The 24,339-nt window shown below is 53.3% G+C and overlaps 2 protein-coding genes across 34 annotated transcripts in view; one reads left to right on the top strand and one right to left on the bottom strand.

The window, feature by feature from the left end:
* CIZ1 (CDKN1A interacting zinc finger protein 1) overlaps positions 1-15,293 on the bottom strand; it is a 38,500-nt gene extending 23,207 nt beyond the window's left edge. For 9 of the 14 annotated variants that reach the window (XM_063635770.1, XM_063635771.1, XM_063635773.1 and 6 more), the window contains exons 1-3: positions 2,481-2,630; positions 1,735-1,909; positions 1,378-1,493 (exon numbers count right to left, since the gene is read on the bottom strand). In XM_063635770.1, coding sequence (XP_063491840.1) covers positions 1,378-1,493; positions 1,735-1,904 — 286 coding nt within the window. In that variant the 5' untranslated portion in view covers positions 1,905-1,909; positions 2,481-2,630. Of the gene's footprint in view, positions 1-1,377; positions 1,494-1,734; positions 1,910-2,328; positions 2,418-2,480; positions 2,631-2,902; positions 4,001-15,117 lie in introns of those variants that run through there. The other 5 variants (XM_055270862.2, XM_055270866.2, XM_055270859.2 and 2 more) reach the window with 5 other exon arrangements.
* DNM1 (dynamin 1) overlaps positions 14,290-24,339 on the top strand; it is a 51,640-nt gene continuing 41,590 nt past the window's right edge. For all 20 annotated transcript variants that reach the window (XR_008656478.1, XR_010119924.1, XR_008656479.2 and 17 more), the window contains exon 1: positions 14,290-14,564. Coding sequence is in view for 17 of the 20 variants with exons in the window: in XM_055270908.2 (XP_055126883.1) it covers positions 14,404-14,564 (161 nt within the window). In the remaining 3 variants the exon portion in view is untranslated. The remainder of the gene's footprint in view (positions 14,565-24,339) is intronic.

The raw sequence follows: 24,339 nt of genomic DNA, 5'->3' as shown, positions 1-24,339 counted from the left end.
GAAAGAAAAAAAGGAAAATGTATATGTGGCAGGTCCCTGTGTGTGGTTCTCTCTCTCTACCTACCTGCTTATCATTTTTTTTTTTTTTTTTTTTTTTTTGAGACGGAGTCTCGCTCTGTCGCCCAGGCTGGAGTGCAGTGGTGCAATCTCGGCTCACTGCAAGCTCCGCCTCCTGGGTTCACGCCATTCTCCTGCCTCAGCCTCTCCGAGTAGCTGGGACTACAGGCGCCCGCCACCACGCCCGGCTAATTTTTTTTTTGTATTTTTAGTAGAGACGGGGTTTCACCGTGGTCTCGATCTCCTGACCTCGTGATCCGCCCGCCTCAGCCTCCCAAAGTGCTGGGATTACAAGCGTGAGCCACCGCGCCCGGCTCTGCTTATCATTTTTAAGTCAGTTCCCAGGACCACATCCATGTGGCCCTGACAGGTCCACAGACTGACAACCATCTAATCAATACCGACTTGTTATGTAATCTTGGGCACATGACCCCTCTCTGGGCCTCAGTTTCTTCATCTGTAAAATGGGATCGTGGTTGTACCTCTCCTTACGGGGGTTATCAGTAGAATCAGGAGCAGCATCTTGGCTGGGCGCAGTGGCTCACGCCTGTAATCCCAGTACTTTGGGAGGCCAAGGCGGGTGGATCACCTGATGTCAGGAGTTCAAGACCAGCCTGGCCAACATGGGGAAACCCCATCTCTACTAAAAATACAAAAATTAGCTGGGCATGGTGGCGGGCACCTGTAATCCCAGCTACTCAGGAGGCTAAGGCAGGAGAATTGCTTGGACCCGGGAGCCGGAGGTTGCAGTGAGCCAAGATCGCACCACTGCACTCCAGCCTGGGCGACAGAACAAAACTCTGTCTCAAAAAAAATAAAAAATAAAAATAAAAATAAATAAAAAATAAAGGAGCAGCATCTTGGCAGGAAGAGCTGAGACTGCTCTCCATATTGGGAAATTGAGACAAGGCCACAGGCTTAATGCACAGGGCTAGAGATAACCACTCAGATATCTGGATGGTCAAGAGGCCCAGGCATCGGCCCAGCTTAGCCACTGCTGATGCAGGGCAAATGATTTCCCTTCTTAGCTTCCTCGTCTGTCAAATGGCATCTAATCTGAATGTGAGTGAAGTGTGCTGAGTACTGCCCAAAGAGCCAGCACCATGGCCAAGGACACACCTCTGCGATCAGACGGACCTGCATTCAAATTAGCAGCTTAGGGACTTTCACCTCCTGGAGCCTTAGTGTCCTCATGAGTGAATTAGGATGCTGAGAATAGCTCCCTCTCAAGGTCGCTGTGTGGAGTTGAGATTTAGTGCAATAGGCTGCTAGGGAGCTACCACCAAAAGAGACTGAGAAGAGGCCTGGGGCCATCCATACCTTGCAACTGCTGTAAAAGCAAAGCTCTCTGCAGCATGGAGCCGTTGAGGAGGGAGGCTGAGTTGGTGCCCTGGAGATTCAGAAGCGGCTGCTGTGGCTGCTGCGGGGGGAGCCCCCTGTGTGATGGGAGGGGGTGTCAGGGTTATTTGGAAAGTCAGACCTTCCTTCTTCCCCAAGATTTCTCACCTCCATTCTCTGCCCCACTCTGTGGTAGACAGAGGACCCCTTGGGGTTGGAACTGGTGATCTCCAGGACTCAAACGGGGATGGCACTGGGAAAAAGGATGGGGTTGGGAGCTCCGAGACATGGGTCTGAGTGGCAAGGCTGAAGCCACCGGCCCCTGAGGGGGAAACTCACCGGCTGACAGCCATGGGCAACGAGGCCTGTGGTGGGGATTGCTGGAGCAGCTGCTGGAGCTGCAGTAACTGCTGCTGCTGCAATTGCTGCTGCTGGAGCTGCTGCTGCTGTAACTGCTGGAGCTGCTGCTGCTGTTGCTGGAGCTGCTGCTGCTGCTGCTGGCTGAACATGGTGGCTAGGGGCAGAATGCAGAGTAAGGCCAGGGGTCCCCACCATAGGTCAGGCCTGCTCCCCTCCCATCCACCGCCACTCCCCGCAGCAACAGTCCACAGAGATTGCTGAGGAGCTTTCGCAGCTGCACTCCCAGTCCTGCCAAGAGCCTGCCACACTCGCTTGGCCCATCCTTCCAAGTTACCTCCAATCCTGCTAGGGGCAAGATTCAACCACCCTTCTGCCAATGCCCCCCAGACACTGCCAACAGCCCCTCCTTCAAGTCCCTCCATCTCTCCATTTCTGGCGGCTCCATCCTCCCACCCTCAGCCTCAGGCCTCTCTCTGCGCCCATCACTTCCTCACTCACACCCCCTTTTCAATACCGCAACCCTCTCCCGGCCCCCGGGTGTCAATAACATCGGCACCCGTCCAACCCGGTCACCGTGGTCCTGAGCTCCGTGGGACGGCTTCTCCCCACCACCGCCACCTCCTTGCGCCCCACTCCGCCCGCTCCCACCCCGCCAGCCGCCTCCTCCGCAGACACAGCCAGCTCGCGCGCGGAGCCCCACGACCCAGCCGCCCCCGGCCCCGCACCTCGCCTCCCCGCGCGCCCTCAACGCTCAAGTCGCCCCCACGGGTGGGCCGGCCCCGCAGCCCCCACGCTCCGGCCGGGCGGCTCCGGCCCGCGGGCTCCCGGCCTCCCCGCTGCTTCTCCGGGGCCTGTGGGCTTGTAAGGCCCAAATGCGGGCGGGGCCGGCCGGGGCAGCGCCCTCTGGGGGACGGGAGGTCCAGGCGCCGCCGGCCGCGCCACCCGAGCCCGCCCAGTGCACGGGTCACGCTGGGGGGCGGCTGCGGGGCGCTAGCAGGTGCGAGGGAGTCCTGGGCGGCTCATACCCTCTGTCCCGCGTCCTCCGCATCGCGAAGGGGAGGCTTGGAGACCAAGGTCCGTCTGCCGCCTGGAAGGGTCAGCCATCCCGCGGGCATCTAGGGGGACTTTCTTTCTGTTCCCAACCCACCTCCCTGCGGCCGCCGCGGTCCTGCGATCCTGGGGCCCCGCGCCGGGCTGCGGTGGGAGGGGGCGCGCAGTTGGCGGATGTACATTCATTCGAGGGAACCCAGGCCAGGCGAGAGGGCGGCCAAGGTCTTACAGTCCGGCAGGAGTTTGCCCACGGAGGGGTGGAGGGGGGAGTCCACCTCAAAGTCGTTTCTCAGTAGATTTGGCTAAGGAAGGAGTGGGTGAGGAGGGTCGAGTCCAATTATCAAAAAATAGTCCTAGGGGCCGGGCGCTCCCGCCTGTAATCTCAGTACTCTGGGAGGCCGAGGCTGGAGGATCGAGACCAGCCTGGGCAACATGGCGAAATCCCTCACTACAAAAAATACAAACATTAGCCGGGGTGGTGGCGGGCGTTTGTAGTCCCAGCTACTCGGGAGGCTAAGGCAAGAGGATCACTTGAGCCCGGGAGGCACAGGCTGCAGTGAGCTGAGATCGCGCCACTGCACTCCAGCCTCAGCGACAGAGCAAGAGCTGTCAAAATAAATAAATAAATAAATAAATAAATAAAGTAAAAATTTTAAAAAGAAAAGGAGAGAAAAAGAGAGCCCTGCTCCCTTATCCTGCACCTAAAATGGTCCTGCCCTCAAGGACCCCCTTAACAACCGCTGTATCCCCCGTCCCCGCGCCGTAACAATCCTTGGCTACTAAGTAGTAGTTCTTTTATTTATTTTTTATTTATTTATATTTTTGAGACGGAGTCTCACTCTGTCGCCCAGGCTGAAGTGCAGTGGCACGATCTGGGCTCACCGCAACCTCCGCCTCCTGGGTTCAAGTGGTCCTCCCGCCTCAGCTTCCGGAATACCTGGGACTACAGGCGCGGCCCGCCACGCCCGGCTAATTTTTGTATTTTTAATAGAGACGGGGCTTCACCATGTTGGTCAGGCTAGTCTTGAACTCCTGACCTCAAGTGATTCGCCTGCCTTGGCCTCCCAAAGTGCTGGGATTACAGGGGTGAGCCACCTCTCTCGGACTAAGTAGCAATTCAGTCTCCCTTTTCTGTGGCTCCCTGCCTTGTGCTTGTCACAGGCCAGGCGACTCCTCGCCTTGCCTTCCGCGCCGACGTTGGGCGGGCAGGGCGCGCGGGGGCGCTGGCGGCGCGCAGACCCGGGCAGGCGGAGCGTATTGACGGAGGGCGCTCGGGCAGCAGAACTCGCGTGTCCAGAAATCACTGCAGTCATGTGACAAGCGCCGCTCCAAAGCTCTGGACTGGCTCTGCGGCAGATGGGCGGCGGCTGAGGAGCCTAACTCGACCTGGATTAGTCGCGGAAGAGCTAGGACTTAGAGGCGCGAAAGTGACTCGGCGAGGCCGGAGCTCAGGGTGACGTCCGGGGCCCGGGAAACGTCGGCGCCTATGGGTGAACAGGCAGCCTGGAGGGTGGGGACTTCGAATGCTGGGCTGAGGAGTAGACTTTATCCTGTAAGGGTAGGGAGCACTGGAGAAGGGTGCGAACCTCATGAGTGACAGCATCAAATCTGCCAATTAGAAAACCCGCTCCCGTGAAAACCAAGACAGAAGCAGTGAGGAGAGAGGGGCGAGTCAAGACTGCCCAGGCTCTACTGGGCACAGCGGCTCACTCCTGTAATCCCAGCACTTTGCAGGGGGCGGGGGTCCAGGCGAGTGGATTACTTAAGGTCAGGAGTTCGAGACCAGCCTGGCCAACATGGTAAAACTCCGTCTCTACTAAAAATACAAAAAAAATTAGACGGATGTGGTGGCGGGCGCCTGTAATCTCAGCTACTCGAGAGGCTGAGGCAGAAGAATCGCTTGAACCCAGGAGGCAGAGGTTGCAGCTGAGATCACGTCACTGCATTCCAGCCTGGGCGACAGAGCGAGACTCCATTTCAAAAAATAAAAATAAAAGACTGCCCAGGCTGCCAAGCAAGCATGTTAACACCTTGATCTGGGTGCTAGCGTTGGAGAAGTCCAGGATTGAATCGTGACTCCCCTGCCTTGTGGCTAGGTGACACTGGCTGGGGGAGAGGCCTCTTAGCTGGTTTCCTCCTTGGTGAAATGTGTGCCCCCTCCCGGGGTGGTAAGGATGACATTACATAATGCTTAGCACTGGCACCTGGCACAGAAGGAGCTTAGCAAATTGCCAAAGTGAAAAAACTAAAAATAATGCTTGTGCTGGTGAAGGTGGAAAGCCAGCACTAACTTCCTGTGTTGGTTCATCTCTCTGGGAAGCAATTTGCAAATTTTATATCAAGAATCTTGGGCCGGTGCGGTGGCTCATGCCTGTAATCCCAGCACTTTGGGAGGCCGAGGCGGGCAGATCACCTGAGGTCAGGAGTTCAAGACCAGCCTGGCCAACATGGTGAAACCTCATCTCCACTAAAAATACAAAAATTAGCCGGGCATGGTGGCAGACGCCTGTAATCCCAGCTACTCGGGAGGCTGAGGCAGGAGAATTGCTTGAACCTGGGAGCCGGAGGTTGCAGTGAGCCAAGATCGTACCACTGCACTCCAGCCTGGGTGATAAGAGCGTAACTCCATCTCAAAAAAAAAAAAAGAATCTTGCACATGTTTTGCCCTTTGACCCAATAACACCATTTGTAGGAGTCTAGCCTAAGAAAATAATCAGAAATGAGACTTTTACAAGATAGCAGGTTGTTCATGGAAACATTTATATATTTTTTCTTTTTTCTTTTTTTTTTTTTAAAGACAGGGTCAGCTGGGCGTGGTGGCTCACGCCTATAATCCCAGCACTTTGGGAGGCTGAGGTGGGTGGATCACCTGAGGTCAGGAGTTTGAGACCAGCCTGGCCAACATAGTGAAACCCCATCTCTACTAAAAATACAAAAAATTAGCTGGGCCTGGTGGTGGGCACCTGTAATTCCAGCTACTCAGGAGACTGAGGCAGGAGAATCTCTTGAACCTGGGAGGCAGAGGTTGCAGCGAGCCAAGATCACATCATTGCACTCCAGCCTGGGCAACAAGAGCAAAACTCTGTCTCAAAACAAAACACAAAAAAAGAGACAGAGTCTTGCTCTGTCTCCCAGTCTGGAGCGCAGTGGCACGATCACAGCTCACTGCAGCCTTTCCCTCCCTGGCTCAATAGAGCCTCCTACCTCAGCCTCCTGAGCAGCTGGGACTACAGGCCCATGCCACCATGTGCAGCTAATTTTTGTATTTTTTTTTTTTAAAGACAGGGGTCTCACTACATTGCCCGGGCTGGTCTTGAACTCATAGGTTCAAGTGATTCTGCTGCCATGGTCTCCCGAAGTGCTGAGATTACAGGAATGAGCCACCACATTCAGCCAAAACATTATTTATAATAGCTGTCTGGAAAATAATCAACTTTAGGGGAATAGCTAAATAAGTCATGGTGTCACCTTTTAAGGAACAGTGCACAGCCATCAGAAATTATGTTTTCAAAGGATAAACACCCACAATATGATGTGAAGTGAGCTCACCAGCTTATAAAATGCATGCATATTACCACCCCAGATGTTTTTGTTTTGTTTTGTTTTTTTGAGACAGAGTTTTGTTCTGTCATCCAGGCTGGAGTGTAGTGGTGCAATCTCGGCTCACTGCAGCCTCTGCCTCCTGGGTTTAAGTGATTCTCCTGCCTCAGCATCCTAAGTAGCTGAGACTACAGGCATGCGCCACCACACCCGGCTAATTTTTGTATTTTCAGTAGAGATGGGGTTTCACCATGTTGACTAGGCTGGTCTCGAACTCCTGATCTCAAGTGATCTACCCACCTTGGCCTCCCAAAGTGCTAGGATTACAGGCGTAAGCCACCGTGCCAGGCCTTCCAGACCTATTCTGCTCCAGGACTTTATCTATCTATCCCGTCTCATGATGATGCCACATACTTTGATTATTATAGCTTTAGAATATGTTTACCTCCGACAGTGCAAGCCCCTGACATTGTTATTCTTTAAAAAATTTTTGCTAATTCCCAATTATATATTTTTTCAGATACTTTATAGAATTTTGTCAAACCTTCCTCAGCCTCTGAAATCCCATCAGAATTTTTGTTTGTTTTTGAGGCAGAGTCTCGCTCTGTCGCCCAAGCTGGAGTGTAGTAGTGCAATCTTGGCTCACTGCACCCTCTGCCTCCTGGGTTTGAGTGATTCTTGTGTCTCAACCTCCCAAGTAGCTGGGACTACAGGCGTGCACCACCACACCCAGCTAATTTTTTGTATTTTTAGTAGAGATGGGGTTTCACCATGTTAGCCAGGCTGGTCTCAAACTCCTGACTTCAGATGATCCACCCACCTTGGCCTCCTAAAGTGCTGGGATTACAGGCATGAGCCACTAAACCTGGACCTCATCAGAATTTTGATTGGTGTTGCACTAAATATGTTTAAATTAGAGAAAAACTGACATCTTTACCCCCGGTTAAGGAAGGAGGTAAATGGGCCAGGTGTTGTGACTCACACCTATAATCCCAATACTTTGAGAGGCCAAGGTGGGAGGATTCCTTGAGCCCAGAAATTCGAGACCAGGCTGGACAATATAGGGAGATCACCGTCTCTACAGATAGCTAAAAATTAGCTGGGCATGGTGGTGTGTGCCTGTAGTCTCAGCTACTTGGGAGGTTGAGGTGAGAGGATCACTTGAGCCAGAGAGGTCAAGTCTACAGTGAGCCATGATCGTGCCACTGCACTTCAGCCTTGGCAACAGAGTGAGACCCTGTTTAAAAAAAAAAAAAAAAAGAAAGAAAGAAAGAGAAAAGAAAGAAAAGAATGAGGTGAATGTCTCATTTATTTATTTATTTAATTATTTTTTTTTTTTTGAGACAGAGTCTCGCTCTGTCTTCAGGCTGGAGTGCAGTGGCACGATCTCTGCTCAATGGAACCTCCGCCTCCCGGGTTCAAGCAATTCTCCTGGCTCAGCCTCCTGAGTAGCTGGGAATACAGGCACGTGCCACCACGCCCGGCTAATTTTTGTATTTTTTAGTAGAGACAGGGTTTCACCATGTTGGCCAGGATTGTCTCGATCTCTTGACCTCGTGATCCCCCTGCCTCAGCCTCTCAAACTGCTGAGATTACAGGCGTGAGCCACTGCACCCGGCCGCGAATGTCTCTATTTATTCAAGCCTTGCAATAAGTTAGTTTCATAGGCCTCTTCACCTAGTACTTGCACAGTTTCTATGGTAGCTATTATTGCTATTTTCCCAGTACTCTTTCTAACTGGCTATTGACTATAGCTTCTTTATCTTGTAACCTGCCACCTCCTCACCTTGCACTATTTCTGTCCTCAGCAATGTCGTGTGCCCTTGATGGTAGAAGCACCTGCCAAGTTGTCCTCATGTTCTTGGGACCCAGCTCAGAACCCTGCACATCGCAGGTTTGTGTGGTGAAGGCTGGTTAAATTAGTGAATGATGAATGAATGAATGGATTACTTCAGGATGCAATTTCCTCCCTCTGTCCTCAGGTTAGTGTTCATCATAGCAGCCCTTCGCACCTTTGATATCTGTGTCCATCACCCTACAGAGGCAAGTTCCAGTGAGGCACCCAGCATAGGCCATAAGGTGGGCACCCCCACCAGATGCCCCAGCTCAGAATCCCTGGGAACAGGCTGTATTCGGTAATAGATCCAGGTCAGACAAGAGGCAGAGAAATATATAAGACCATGTGTTTATCACGTGGCCTCCCCAGTGGCTGTCACCCACCTGTGCCTTTTCCTAAAAATAAATGGAGTGTGAAAGGCAGAGAACAGAGGCAAGGAATAGCCGGATGGGCACGACCTTGTTGCTGCCCCTACCTTCCGGGGGACCCAGGGTAGGTCCTGACTTAGGGCTCGAGTTTGGCCATCTGTGCCAGACAGGACAGACTTGTGGATAACAGACTCTCTCTCCACCCTTACTGCATCCAGCCACACCCTCTGCTACCTTCGCAACACCGAAGAAGTTTCTTTGGACAGTTTCATTGGTGATGATGGTTATAATGACACTATTTGTAGCTCTCATTGTTCACAGTTCTAGGCACTGTTGGATGCTTTACCTAAATTATTATTACATCACTGAACCTTCACACAATCCTATGAGTTAGGGGTTATTATAATCCCCCCTTTTACAGATGAAGAAACTGAAGCTTTGGGAGGTGAAATGATTTGCCCAAGGTCATCAGGTTAGAAAGTGACAGAAATGGGATTTGAACACCAGGCAGTCTGGCTTCAGACCTAACCATGGCACAATCACCACACATAGGCACCTGCCCTGTTCCAGGCTGATGGGGAGCCCTTCAACAGATGAGGCGGTGCAGGCACAGACGCCTGGACTACCAGAGCCCCAAAGCCCATAGGAAATATTGGTGCCCAGCCTGCAACCATGTAGAGAAGGCCCAGCCTGACCCAGCCTGACCCAGCTGTTTCCTCAGCGGCGACTCTGCCCCAGGCTGTGCCAGGTGCCCGTGTTCCATGCACCTGGTCCCCTTAGCCCCTCCCCTGTGACTTCCATTCCAGCAGGATGATCCCTGCATCTTATTAACCTCTTCATCCCCCTGTGTCTTGCTGAGATCTGGCACATAGTAGCCACTGATCCATACCTGTGGAAAAAATGAATGAATGAATGACTCCAAAGAGCCAGACCCTGAGCAGACTTAGTGACTAAATATAATGACTTGACCCCGGAGCTGTGTAATAAGGCCACTGCTCAATTCAACTGGCATTTATTGAGCACCTACTGTGTGTGTATACCACACAAGCACTGTCAGAAATGGCTTGTGTTTTGGCCGGGCGCGGCGGCTCATGCCTGTAATCCCAGCACTTTGGGAGGCTGAGGCGGGCAGATCACGAGGTCAGGAGATCGACACCATCCTGGCCAACATGGCGAAACCCCGTCTCTACTAAAATACAAAAAATTAGTCAGGTGTGGTGGCGAGTGCCTGTCGTTCCAGCTACTTGGGAGGCTGAGGCAGGGGAATTGCTTGAACCCAGGAGGCGGAGGTTGCAGTGAGCTGAGATCGTGCCACTGCACTCCAGCCTGGCGACAAAGCAAGACTCCATCTCAAAAAAAAAAAAAAAAAAAAGAAAGGGTTTTATTTTATGTACACTAAAAATATGTATTCACCACACAGCATCTCTGGGAGAAAACCATCGATTACCAGAGCTGGCACAGTGTAGGATGTAAATATGGAAGCTCTGAGTCACACTGACATCCGTCCGCACCTTGACTCCATCATTTCTTGGCTATGTGACCTCAGATATGTTCTTTACTAACCTCTCTGTGCCTCAGTTTTCTCATTTGTCAAAGGAGGCTAATAAAACTTTCTCAGCTGGGCACGGTGCCTCACGCCTGTAATCCCAGCACTTTGGGAGGACGAGGTGGGTTGATCACCTGAGGTCAGGAGTTCAAGACCAGCCTGGCCAACATGGTGAAACCCCGTCTGTACTAAAAATACAAAAATTAGCTGGGCATAATGGTGGGCGCCTGTAATCCCAGCTACTCAGGAGGCTGAAGCAGGAGAATTGCTTGGGCCCAGGAGGCAGAGGTTGCAGTGAGCAGAGATCACACCACTGCACTCTGGCTTGGAGCTGGAGCAAGACTCTATCTCAACAACAACAAAAAAAAATTCTGCCCAGCACAGTTGGTGGTCAAAACTTTGGGAGCTCAGCCATGTATGGTGGCTCACATCTATGGTGCCAGCAGTTTGGGAGGCCAGAACAATAGGATCACTTGAAACCAGGAGTTCAAAACCAACCTGGGCAACAAAGCAAGATCCCGTCTGTGCAAAAAAAATTGTTTTAATTAACTGGGCATGGTGATGTGCACTTGTAGTTTCAGCTATTTGGGTGGCTTAGGCAGGAAGCCTACTTGAGCCCAGGAGTCTGAGGCTACACAGAGCTGCAATTGTGCTACTGCACTCCAGCCTGGGCAGCTGAGCAAGGTTTATCTTATCTCTAAAAACAAACAAAAAAACAAAAACAAAAAAGCTTTGGGAGCTCAAGAGAGAGTAAAGAAGCCATTTCTTTTTTTTTTTTTTTTTGAGACAGAGTCTTGCTCTGTCACCCAGGCTGGAGTGCATGGCGTGATCTCGGCTCAATGCAACCACCACCCCGGCCTCCCAGGTTCAAGCAGTTCTCCCACCTCAGCCTCTTGAGTACCTGGGATTACAGGTGCGGGCTATCATGCCCAGCTAATTTTTGTATATTTAGTAGAGACGGCGTTTCGCCATGTTGGACAGGCTGGTCTCGAACTCCTGGCCTCAAGTGATCCACCCGCCTTGGGCTCCCAAAGTGCTGGGATTACAGGCGTGGGCCACTGCACCTGGCCCTGAGATTCTTCTTTTCAACCAACTCCATGTGATGCCAGGCTGCTGGCCTGGCATCAGTGATACAGCAGTATAGGATACTTAGTATAATTCCATTTCTGTAAAAACAAAATGGAACAAGATGAATATGTATATATATGAAAAACAAAGCCAGAGAATAAACCCTAAGCTATAGTGGTTATCTCTAGGTGGGAGGGTGACCAGAGGTTTTCAAATACTTGTGTAAGGTCTGGTTTTACAATAAGTTTCAATATTGTAATTAGGGGGAAAAAAGTAAAAATAATAAAAGCTGGCTGGGCACGGTGGCTCACAGCTATAATCCCAGCATTTTGGGAGGCTGAGGCGGACAGGTCATGAGCTCAGGAGTTTGAGACCAGCCTGGCCAAGATGGTGAAACCCCGTCTCTACTAAAAATACAAAAATTAGCTGGGCACGATGGCGAGTGCCTGTAGTCCCAGCTACTCAGGAGGCTGAGGCAGGAGAATTCCTTGAACCAGGGAGGGAGAGGTTGCAGTGAGCCGAGATCACACCACTGCACTCTAGCCTGAGTGACAGAGCGAGACTCTGTCTCGAAAAAAAAAAGAAAGAAATACAAAAAATTAGCCGGGCGTGGTGGTGCATGCCTGTAGTCCCAGCTACTTGGGAGGCTGAGGCAGGAGAATCACCTGAACCTGGGAGGCGGAGGTTGCAGTGAGCTGAGATCGCGACACTGCATTCCAGCCTGGGAGACAGAGCAAGACTACATCTCAAATAAATAAAAAATAAATAAATAAATAAATAGGCTGGGCGCAGTGGCTCGTTCCTGTAATCCCAGCACTTCGGGAGGCGGAGGCAGGCAGATCACAAGGTCAGGAGATGGAGACCATCCCGGCTAACACGGTGAAACCCCATCTCTACTAAAAATACAAAACATTAGCCGGGCGTGGTGGCACGAGCCTGTAGTCCCAGCTACTTGGGAGGCTGAGGCAGGAGAATCGCTTGAACCCGGGAGGTGGAGGTTGCAGTGAGCCAAGATCGCACCACTGCACTCCAGCCTGGGTAACAGAGCGAGATTCCGTCTCAAAAAACAAACAAACAAAAAATACAAAAATTAGCTAGGCGTGGTGGCAGGTGCCTGTAGTCCCAGCTACTCGGGAGACTGAGGCAGGAGAATCGCTTGAACCCAGGAGGCAGAGGTTGCAGTGAGCTGAGATCACGCCACTGCACTCCAGCCTGGCGAGAGAGTGAGACTCCGTCTCAAAAATAAATAAAATAAATAAGTAAATAAATAATATTAAAAGTCCAGCCATGATGCCCTCTAGGCAGACATCTATAAACTGCACCCCCTCCTGGTGCCACTCATCCAGGCTTCCATCTCTGCCTTCTCTTGTCTTCAGAGCATAATAACAGGTTGGCATGGAACAGCTGCCAGGTTCCATGCAAGTTGTGTGGCACTGATGCTCCAGCTGTCTGGTGAGCTGTTATCATTGGCATCCTCACAGCTGCAGCTTAATAAAGGCCCCCTGAGCACCAGGCCTGGGCTGTGCCCTACACAGGCATTTGATCTATTATTATCCCCATTATCCAGATTAGTTAACTGAGGTTCAGAGACATGGAGGGACCTGGGTCACGCAGCTTGTTTAAGGCCCAGATTAGGCTCCTAATCCACTCCCTGGTGCTATCAGGGAGAGGGCCTACTTGTTCCCCATGCCTGCCTCGAAGATTCCTCCCCACAAGGGTCACTGTGATCACCATCTTCACAATAGCAACACCATCCTACCCCACCCCTGCTTTCTTGCTCTGCAGGGCACACCATCTAACAGGGCCATTGTTATTGCCCTATTTGCATATTGTCTGCCTTTTTCCACTGAATTGTCAGCCACATGTGGGTAAGGACTTTGTCCGTTTTGCTTACTGCTTTATCTCTGGAGTCTAGCATAGTACCTGGCTCAACAAATATGCATTAAATGGATGAGTAAGTGAACAGTCTCCAATTCACAGACCACTTTGTCAGCAGTGCCCCCACACTGTTCACAGCACAGGGAAATGACTCACTGACTCCCCATGAGCACAGTGTAGGCTAGCCTTCCCTTCCTAGCCTCCACCGTGAATACTAATTAAGTTTCTTAAATGCAGAGGTGGACGGCTGGGCTCAGGGCCCCATGGTCTATCTGTGTGAAAGGGTACGCAGGGTAGGATTGTAGGAGCCCTGGATTTGAATCCCACTGTTTTACGCTGTTTTACCACCATCCTGATGGGTTGGAGCAAAGACTTCCACTCTCTAGGACAAGAGCTTCCAACTCTCCCAAGAAGGGCCCTCCAGGTGTCAGGGCCTCTGCACTTGCTGGTCATTCAGCCTGATATGCTCTTCCCCTGATCTGCTTGCTGTTGGCTGCTTCTCATCATTTTGGTCTCTTCTCAAATGTCACTTCTGCAGAGAACCGCCCCCGAGTCCGCCAAGCCAATGTGAACTTTCCACACCCACAAAGATACCTTTTTTTTCACACTGTTTCTTTCCTCCATCTCTCTATGAACTATTTTCATTTTTACTATTTCATGTATCTGCTTATTCATTTACTGTCTGTCTCACCAGCTTGATGCAAGATCTATGAGGGCAGAGGCCTTAGCTGTCTTATTCGTTGCTGAATCTTCAGTGCCTAGGACAGGGCCTGGCTTCTAACAGGTACCTAGTAAATATTTGTTGAATTCATGTTCCAACTTTCTCCTTCTAGAAACAAGGAAACTGAGGACCAAAGGCAGAAAAGGACATGTTGGAGATCAGAGTCAGGATCTAGGGGTAGAAGGCAGCAAGGTGAAGGGGAACTCCGGATCAGGAGGCTGTGACCTCAGAGGAAGCCCATCTGCTCTCCAGGCCTCAGTTTCCTCATCGGTAAGATGGAGTGAAACAGCCATGACCACTATCCAAGAGGCCTGGTACTAGGAGTGAGACCCCACCCATTGACAAATATATTCTGCGCAGCATCTGCGCACCTCAGACACTGCTAAAGCACCCCGAAAGCCGCAGAAGGTGAAAACTACGACACCCATGGTGCCCCGGGCGGCGCCTGCGCACGGCGGCCGGCCCGCAGCGCAGCGGGCTCCCCCTAGCGGCGTCCGGGAGCGGTGCCCGCTCCGATCCCCGAGGGGCGGGGGCCCCGCGGCGCAGGCAGTCGGGGCGCGCGGCTGCAGCGGCGGAGCAGGAGTCGGAGCCGGGAGCGCTAGCGGCAGCCGGATCGCAGCCTGCGGGGCCCGCCGCAGCCATGGGCAACCGCGGCATGGAAGATCTCATCCCGCTGGTTAACCGGCTGCAAGACGCCTTCTCTGCCATCGGCCAGAACGCGGACCTCGACCTGCCGCAGATCGCCGTGGTGGGCGGTCAGAGCGCCGGCAAGAGCTCGGTGCTCGAGAATTTCGTAGGCAGGTAGGCGCGGCGCGCCCCCAGGCGCCGACCCCCGACCCCCGGAATCCCCGGAGTCCCCGCCCTGGGCACCGACGGCGCGGCGACCTCGCAGCCCCCGACGCTGCACCCGCGGCCGGCGCGCCCCCCACCCCCAGCCGGAGCGAGGAGGCCCTCCCCCCACCGCGAGAGCCCCTGGGGGCAGCAGTGCCGCCCGCTAGTCTGCAAACCTCGTCAAGCCTCCGGCTGCCGAATCACACCCCCTCCTCCGTCCCATCCTTTAGGGCAGACAACGCTCTGCCAGAAGCCCCGGGCAAAGGGCTGCCCCCTGCCCCCAACATGGGCATGGAGAGAGCCCGCATTACTCAGCGCCTCCGTTGGGCTCCGGGAGTCCCTTGGAGCGGGCAGCACCCGGGGGCAGCGTCCCCCCTCACCGGGCTCAATGGGGGACATCCCCCTACCCCCATGGGAATTCCTGGGCCGTGGCAGGGGTCAGCCCGCCCATCCCAGTCCCTAGAAGAGGACGTAGTCCCGTGGGCATCGAGGCCGGCACGGCCTCCCGCCAGCACATACACACCTCTGCGGCTCCCGCCGCCATCCGTGCGCAGCGCGGCGGAGGGGGGAGGCGCGGGCTGCAGGATGAGGAAGGGAAGAGGGGAGGAGAAACCACTTCTTATCCTTTTCTGAGCAGCCGGCCCAGTGCTTCGCCACGGTCCCTGGGTGGGGGGCGCCTGTCAGTGTCGCCCTCCCCTTGGCCTGGCCAGAGGAATCGTGATGGAGGGAGAGGCGGCAGCGGGCAGAGATGACTAAGACAGGGATGGCGGGAGGGGGGAGCCATTTGCAGAACCTAATCCCCCTCCCGCCTCTGATCCCACAAGGCGCTGAGAGGCCTAGGTGGCGGAGAGAGGAACAACCACAAAGACAAAGGGTCCTGGGTTTAGCGGGGCAGGCAGGGTCGTGACCCGCAGGCTCCCCCCAAACCCCCAAAGTGGGGCAGAAATAGTTTTTCTGGTGCTGAGGAGAGAGAGGAAAGATAGGGGATCTCCAGGTACTGGAGGTGGGATTGGGGGCTGGGCAGACTGGGGGATGAAGTGAGAGAGTTTACACTGACCCCGTCTTTCATCTCCCCCCCATCTTCTTCAGAAACTCTTGCTTTCTTCCAATGACCTTCAGGGCCAAAAAAGTGACTGGCACATGGGAGAGGGAGGCAGGGGCCCTTGTCCGCAGAGGGACAGCAGTTCTGTCCAAGCCAGGTTCTGCTGCAAAACCTCAGGCAAGTCACTTGCCCCCTCTGAGCCTCAGTGTCCCCATCTCTAACATGGGCAGTGGGACTAGGTGGTTGTTCCTGCCCCTCAAATGTCCTGGGAAACCCATGCCAGCCCTAGAGGTGAGAGGGAGAGGGCCTGACTGGAGCCATGTGTGTGTGGGATGTTGGAAGGCCACCGTGGGGGCGGCCGTGCCCATCTGGTCAGCAGAGGGGGAGGCATCTGTCTCTCCAATGGCTCCTGCAGAACCCCCCTTCTGATCACATGACCCCCAGAGCTGCAGAGACACAGGCAACAGACACACCACGGGCCCCTTCCCCAAGGGCCAGCAGTCAGGGATACCCAGCAGTTTAGAGTGGAGAAACCATATTCCTACCTCTCGTCTTTTGAATGTTGGCTGAACTCCTGCCCCATGCCAGGTTGCGTGCTCCAGGCTTGGGGTAGGGAGGGGACCAACTGGTGATTTCAGCCCCCATCTACTGAGCCCATCCCATGCACCCTCCTATGCTGAGTCCTTCATAGGCTCCCAGGAGCTCCCCAAGAGGCAGGTACCATGATGCCCATCCTACAGATGAGGAAACTGAGACCCTGGAGGTTAGATGCCTTGCCCAAGGTCACACATTCAGGAAGGGCAGCAGCTGTTAGACTCCAAAGCCCAATTCCTAATCTCGACGCTGCACATCCTCTGAGAGCCGGGTCCTGCAGCAGGCACAGGGACGTGCGGGTGGGTGGGCCTCCCTTTCCCCATCTGCGGAATGGAAACGCTGACAGCCGCTGCCCTGCCTTCCTGAGAAGGTGACTGTGGGCTCCACTGAGTTCATGGGTGGAAAGGCGCTTTTGTAAACATGCAGGAGGGGGCGCTGATAGCCAATTAGGCTTGGGGACCCGCATCCCCAGCCCCTGCCCTCCTGGAGCCCATGACGCAGGGGCCATCCCTGACCACAGCAGATTTCATCTAGTACTTGCTTGTTGAGTGGCGGAGCAAGGTGTGGACTGTGCCTCAGGAGGCCTGGGCCCTCTGGCTGCCCTCTCCACCCCAATGCCCTTGGCCGTGGTCCCCACAGGAGGATGTGCAGGGTGTCTAGATGCAGGCCCAGGGCAGGGGAGGGGGCGTAGGTTGATGTGAAGGAGTAGGCAGGAAAGCATCCATGATCCCCTGAAAGCTAGTGAGAAGGCCAGGGAAACTGAGGCTCAGTGGGTTCCACCGTCTCAGCCTGCCAGCTCCCTTAAGGACTCCTGACCTCTCCAGCAGGGCTCAGTCCCCAGACGGGTGAGCATAACAGCCATTCTGTCTCCTGGGGCTGCCCAGGAGCCAATCCCCCATGGAAAATGCTTTAGAGGAAAATGCATCAGGGCTTCCCCAGGCCCACCCGGGCTTCTGGGCACTCAGGAGGATCCTGCTGTCAACTCTGCAATGGAGGCAGCCTTGCAGCTGCCTGGGATGCTGCTAGAACTTGTCTGGGTCTATACTATTTCTTCACCCCCTTCCCTTTTACAGAAGGGAAAACAGGCCAATTCATTCAGTCATTTAGCAAACATTTGTGGAGGGTGCACGATGTCTCAGCACTGGGAATTCTATGGTGGAAAAGACCAAGGCTCTGCATGGCAGAGGGAGAAACTCAGAAGACAACTGGAAAATGTGGTGGACGTCAGGGAGGGGAGCGGGGCTGCTCTCCCCAGGGAGGTCAGAGGTCTCCAGGAGGAGGTGGCATCTGAGATGAGAACCAAGGGATGAGAAGCTGTGTAACTTGCCAGGGGCGGGAGAGTTCCAGGCCAAGGGAAAGGTGCAAAGGCCCCGGGGTAGCAAAGAATTTGGTGCCTTTGAAGAACAGAAAGGAGACCCTGTAGCTGGTGTTCGGCTAGCAAGGGGGAGACAGGACCTGAGAGATAGGCAGGGGCTAGATCTACAAAGCCCTTAGCCTAGGAGGAGTGAGGAGTTTGGGTTTATTTTCCCTCTTGTGGGAAGCTTTTTAGTAGTGGAGTGACGAGCTAATTCTAGCAAGGGTGTGACTTGGGGAGGGGGTGAGGGAAAAGACAGGAGACTGGTGGGGAGGCTGCTGCAGTCGGCAGGGGGTAGTGGGGGGCCTGGATGAGGGCTTCAGCTGCAACGAGAAGGAGAATGGTGGGTGGGTTTCAGGATATATTTTAGAGGAAGTCCTGCTGGAGGATGAATGTGGAGGGTGAGGAAGGAGGAATCAATGATGACTTCTGGGACTTTGACCTAAGCTCCTGGGTGGGTGTTGGTGCCATTAACAGAGTCAAGAAGAGTAAGGAGGAGCAGACTGAGGGGACGGGGGAAGACCAGGGTTTGGTTCTGAACATATTGAGCCTGAGATGCCTGTTAGACTTTTAAGTGGAAGATGTCAGCTGGCAGTTTGGTGATGCAAGTCGAGAGCTCAGGGGGAAGGCGGGCTGGAAATAAAAATTTGGAAGTCGTTGGTGTAGAGATGGGATTTAAACCTGAGAGTAGATGAGCTCATCCTGGGGGTAAGTGTAGATGGGGGAGTGTTTGTGGACCCAGCCCACGCCAGCCTTTCATGAACAGATGCCTGGTGCCCTAGGCCAAAGGGGCCTCCTCGCTGTCCCTCCAGCTCCTCTTTATCACCCCCGCCCTGCTACACCCCCTCACCCCAGTGCTCCTTTAGGGCCAAGAGTGGGTTGTCCTAGGGCAGGCCAAGTCCGGTGGGAATGTGGCAGAGGGGCCGAGCGCATGATGTGGAGTCAGACCTGCCGAGTATGAAGCTCAACTCTGCCACTTACGAGCAGAGAAACCCTGGGCATGTTCCTCAAACCCTGCCCAGCTGCTATTCTCTCATCTGTAAAATGGGGATAATAATAGCACATCCCTTGTGAGATTATGTTGAGTGTTGAAACAATCCCCAGGAAGCACTCGGGGCAGGGCCTGGCATGGAGGCTGCGCTGCTTCTATCCCTGCCTGGGCGCAGACAGGCAAGCCCTCTGGGGTGGCGTGGGCTGGGAGGTGCACCAGGACGGGAGCACGGGTTGGGTATCTTCTCCATCCAGGGTAGGGTAGGGGTCCTGATAAGCGACCCTCTGCCCAGAGCCCAAGGAGCAGCCTGGGAGGAAGGGTTTTAGGTTTCCCCATGACTCTGCCTACCCCCCACCCCCAGGCTTTCTGTCTCTCCCAATGCCCTTGTCCCTTCCTCCACATTCTTTTTTTTCTTTTCTTTTCTTTTTCTTTTTTTTTTTTTTGAGACAGAGTCTCACTCTGTCACCCAGACTTGGAATGCAATGGTGCGATCTCAGCTCACTGCAACCTCCACCTCCCAAGTTCAAGTGATTCTCCTGCCCTAGCCTCCCGAGTAGCCGGGATTACAGGCGTGCACCACCACGCCGGGCTAATTTTTGTATTTTTAATAGAGATGGAGTTTCATCATGTTGTCCAGGCTGGTCTCAACTCCTGACCTCCAGTGATCCACTCACCTCAGCCTCCCAAAGTGCTGGGATTACAGGCGTGAGCCATAGCATTCAGCTCTCTCCTCTGCATTCTATCCCAGCATGGACGTGGTGCTGGTCTCCGGCCTCTGAGAGTCCCTCTCTTTGTCAAACCTAGCCTTTCCCAGGGGAGACAGCCCACTCCCCACTATTAAGCTCTGTCTCTTCCTCTGAACACACCGGGATGCATCATAGTGGTCCCATTTTTCAGATTTGGAGATGGAGGCCAAAGACTATTAGGGGATAAATGAGACATCCTAGGCAGAGTGTTGATGACCTGGAGGGAGCAGAGGGAACTAATATTTCCTTGGCACTTGCTGTGTGCCAGGCCCTGAGGATACAGCTGTGAATCAGCCAGACCCATCCTGCTTGGGGAGGCTTGCAGCTGATCGGGGCAGACAGACATGAAATCCACAAAGAGCATGTTTGTTGTGTATTTTGAAGGAGGCTGCTCCTGTGTTGCAAGGAGCCTGACATTGAGGAGAGGGGGGCTTTCTGGGCCATTAGAAGGCCTCCTGAGGAGGTAGCATTTAAGATTGGACCTGAGCAAGACTAGGACGTGGTCAAGCCAAGGTGTGGACTTCTGCAGGTGCAGGGACTGTCCTGAGCAAAGGGTTGGGGGAAAAGAGCCCAATGGGTTTGAGAACCCGGATGAAGGATGAAGGGCAGTGTGGCTGAGTGAGGAGCAGAGGCCAGAGGTGAGACTAGGAGGGTTGGGGAGGCGGCTCTTGAGGGGCCTGTTAGGGGCCCTTTGACAGTCCCCCACCCACCTGGAGAGCTGCCACACTCTGCTCTGGCCTCTGCATGCTCAGAGCACGCACCTGCCACATGCTAAGCACACACTGCCTGTGGGCCACATGTGGAGCACACCCCTGGGGCTGGAAATATGGAAATGCACCTATCCATAGCCAGAGAACATCCTCTCCAAACCCACACCCCACCGTGGCCCAGAGGAGCTGGGAGTGAAAGGTGACCCTGGCAGACAGTATCTGATCTCGGTGCCAGGAGAATCGAGTTTCCCAGGCCCTGGCTGGGTCAGAGGGTCGGACCCAGGGAAGGGGGTGCAGGTGGGAGAGTGGAGAGGGTGGGCAGGGCAGGAGTGGAGGAAGCGGGTCATGGACACAGTGCTGTCAGGCGTGGAGAAATGGACGCCCACATGCCATATGTCTATGTATTCCAGTTATAAATCAAGCTGAGGAATTGCTAAATGCAATGCATTCTGCCCTCCCACCATAACAAACGCACCTTCATCACAACCTGGCCAGCTGGGTTTGAATTCAGAATTTCAGACTCCTTGGAGTTCCGTGGTGGATGTGGAGGCGTGGGGACAGGTGTCCCCTCTCTCCGGGCTGCCCCATCATTTCCCTCTTTATCCCTCCGGGGTTCACTTGTGAACACCCCAGCCCTCATATCCCAGCTCCAAAAAGGATCCACCTTGGGCCTGGGCTGGTCCCCACTTGAGCCTGGGCGGTGGGCTTGGAACTGCTTGAGAGGGAATTCTGGGGCACCTGAGCGTAGCCTACGAGGGGAGCACAGGCTTCAGCTGGGCACCTCCCCTGGCCCCTGGGGAACTCTTTGTCCCATGGGGTGGGTGAGGCCAGAGGAGGTCCAGAGAGGGACCCCTAAGTGTAAGTCTGGGACTAAGGGCTCCATTCCCCAGGCCTAAGGGCAGTACTGATGTCTTCTATCATTCCAAGTTTTTGTTTTGTTTTGTTTTATCTATTTTGTTTTGTTTTGTTTGAGACAGGATCTCACTCTGTCACCCAGGCTGGAGTGCAGTGGGGCGATCTTGGCTCACTGCAGCCTTGACCTCCCGGGCTCAAGCCATCCTCCCACCTCAGCCTTCCGAGAAGCTGGGATGACGGGCATGCGTCACCACACCCAGCTAAGTTTTTTATTTTATTTTTTGTAGAGATGGGGTCTCACTGTGTTGCCCAGGGTGGCCTCAAACTCCTGAACTCAAGTGATCCTCCCACTTTGGCCTTCCAACCAGGTTTTTATTTTATTTGTATTTATTTGGCATTATTATTATTATTATTATTATTATTATTATTAGAAACAGGGTCTTGCTCGGTCACCCAGGTTGGAGTGCAGTGGCACAATCTCAGCTCACTGCAACCTCCGCCTCCCAGGTTCAAGCGATTCTCCTGCCTCAGCCTCCCAAGTAGCTAACAGGCACCCGCCATCATGCCTGGCTAATTTTTGTATTTTAGTAGAGATGGGGTTTCACCATATTGGCCAGGCTGTTCTCAAATTCCTGACCTCAGGTGATCTGCCCGCCTTGGCCTTGCAAAGTGCTGGGATTACAGGTGTGAGCCACCAGGTTTTTAGATGGCAAAAATGACACAGAGAGCGTAGGGAACCTGCCTAATGTCACACAGCAATTGAATCAGAGGCAGGCCAGGAACAGGCATGGGTCTCCTGCCTCCAGTCCACACTTTTCCATGTTTCTGTCTACCCTATTCCCCACCCCAGTCCCACCCACATGTGCACACACCTACACACCTCAGCGTCTCCTCCTTTCTTCTTTCTGGGCGACTCTCTGGCACACTTACCCATTCCCTGGAATGAAATCTGGCTAAGAAACAAGAATCGTTTGGAGAAGTCAGGCCTGGCAACTTAGAATTACTATAAGCAACAGAAAAAAAAAGTAATATTGAGCTTGGAAAGTGTTCAAAATATTCTCCTAAATGGCATCTTCCCAGTGCCCTGGCCAGAGGCCCCAAGATCAGCTGCCTGGCGGCTCCCCCATCCTCCCCATCTAACTTGGTCCCCATGCCCTATGGATTCTGCCCAGTTCACTCCTGTCTACCTCCAACTCCAGCCCCTTCGTCTTAGCAGCAGAGTAGCTTCCTCCCTTGCCCCCCTAACTCATTCCCCGCCCAACAGCATGAAACTCTCTCCAGCCTCCCAATCTATCTTCCTAGCTTGAAGCCCTCTTTGGATTCCCTGCCCTCAAAACAGAACCCCACACCTGAGTTGGGCCTCTGAGGACTGATTACCCAGTCCTGCTTCCTTTCAGCCTCTCCCTCCTGGTCTACTTGAATATATTACAGTTCGTGGGAAAAATAGGGCCGTGCCCTCTCTCTCACTCTCCTGGGGTGCTATTGCATATGCTGTTCTCTCGCCTGGAAGCCTCTTTTTTTTCTGTACAGACAGGGTCTTGTTATGTTACCCAGGCTGGTCTCAAACTTCTGGCCCCAAGCCAGGTCTCAAACTCCTGGCCTCAAGCTGGAGCTTGAACTCCTGGCCTCAATCGATCCTCCCACCTCAGCCTCCCAAAGTATTGGGATTACAGGTTCCAACCACCGTGCCTGGCCCCTGGAAAGCTCTTCACCCTGCCCTTGTCTTCCTCTTTCACTGGGTCTTTTCTCCCAGTGTCACATCAGCCAACACCTCCTCTGGGATGCCTTCTCTGATCACCCTCTCCCGCCATGACCTGGCCCTCCCTGTGTGGGGTAGGGCTTTGTTTTCTCCCAGATGGGAAGCTGTAGAGGAAGAAAGAAGCCCGTTGCCTTGGGCTCAGAGCTCCTGGCAGAGGGTGGCTCCAGCCATGGTTAATATTAACAACGCATCTAGTCATGACCATGTTATTCTTTAATCACTCTGTCTCATGTGCCTCTCTTCTTAGGTCAGGGAAAGGAGGCCACTAGCCAGGGTGGGGAGAAAAATCTCAGCGGGTGAATGCACCCTCACCCCCAACATGGGTCCCCATTTTGAAGGAATGCAGTGCTGTAGCACATAAAGCACCCAGCACATGGCATGTGCTCAGGAACTGGGACCTGCCAATGGGCACCCCCGTTAGGTCCTTCCACAGCCAGGATCTCAGGGCATTCCCTCAGCAGCCCTAGGAGGCAGCTGCTGGCCTGTGTCCTATTTCACTGATGGGCAAACTGAGGTTCAGAACAGGGAAATAATTTCGTGGCCGAGCTGGGGTTCCTTCTCATCAAGATGCTGGTGATAAGAAATAAGGATCCATAGCCGGGCATGGTGGTGCACACATGTAGTCCCAGCTACTTGGGAGATTGAGGTGGGAGGACCGCTTGAGCTCAGGAATTTGAGGCTGCAGTGAGCTATGATCGTACCACTGCACTCCAGCCTGGGCGACAGAGCAAGACCCGGCTGGAAGGAAGGAAGGAATCAAGGAAGGAAGGAAGGAAAGAAGGAAAGAAGGAAGGAAGGTAGGAAAGAGAAAGAGGATCCAGATGTAGCTGCATAGTGAATAACTTTGGAAATGTCTATGACATGTTAGGTGAATAGAGAAGCTATCAAAGGGCTGATAACCCAGTGTGCATGTGGGTGCCTGAGAGGCATGTGATTTCACCTTTCTGAGTCTGTTTCTTCCCTGTAACATGGAGAAACTGATCACTCTGATTTCACACAGCCATGCAAGAATCGATCCAAAGGCTGTAGATTTTCTTAAACAGCTTTATTGAGGTATAATTTACATGCCATACAATTCACCCATTTTAAAGGCACAATTCAATGATTTTTAGTATATTTACAGAGTTGTGCAACCATCATCACTATCTAATTTTAGGATATTTCCGTCACCCTAAAAAGAAATCTTGTGCTGATGTAGATTTTCAAGTCCCTGGCAGAGTCCCTGGCTGACAGTCAGCAATTCATCTGTGTTTAGCCATGATGATGATGATTAATGATAAAATGTTTACAGTGGCTCTCATCAGGTGTTGAGATGACGATTGGTTTTTATTTTTTGAATATTTCACGTATTTTCTGAATCTTTTTTTTGTTTGTTTTTTTGGTTTTTTTTTTGAGACAGAGTCTCACTCTGTCATCCAGGCTGGAGTACAGTGGCAGGATCTCGGCTCACTGCAACCTCCGCCTGCCGGGTTCAAGCGATTCTCCTGCCTCAGTCTCCCGAGTAGCTGGGACTACAGGCACACGCCACACCCTGCTAATTTTTTTATCTTTAGTAGAGATGGGGTTTCACCATGTTGGCCAAGCTGGTCTCAAACTCCTGATCTCAGGCGATCCGCCCACCTCAGCCTCCCAAAGTGTTGGGATTACAGGAGTGAGCCACCGCGCCTCGTCATTTTCTGAATCTTCTAAAATGG

Source organism: Symphalangus syndactylus, chromosome 3 (genome assembly GCF_028878055.3).
Source record: "Symphalangus syndactylus isolate Jambi chromosome 3, NHGRI_mSymSyn1-v2.1_pri, whole genome shotgun sequence".
NCBI lineage: Eukaryota > Metazoa > Chordata > Mammalia > Primates > Hylobatidae > Symphalangus > Symphalangus syndactylus.
The sequence above is the reverse complement of the archived record's forward strand: the minus strand, read 5'-3'. Positions and strand labels throughout refer to the sequence as shown.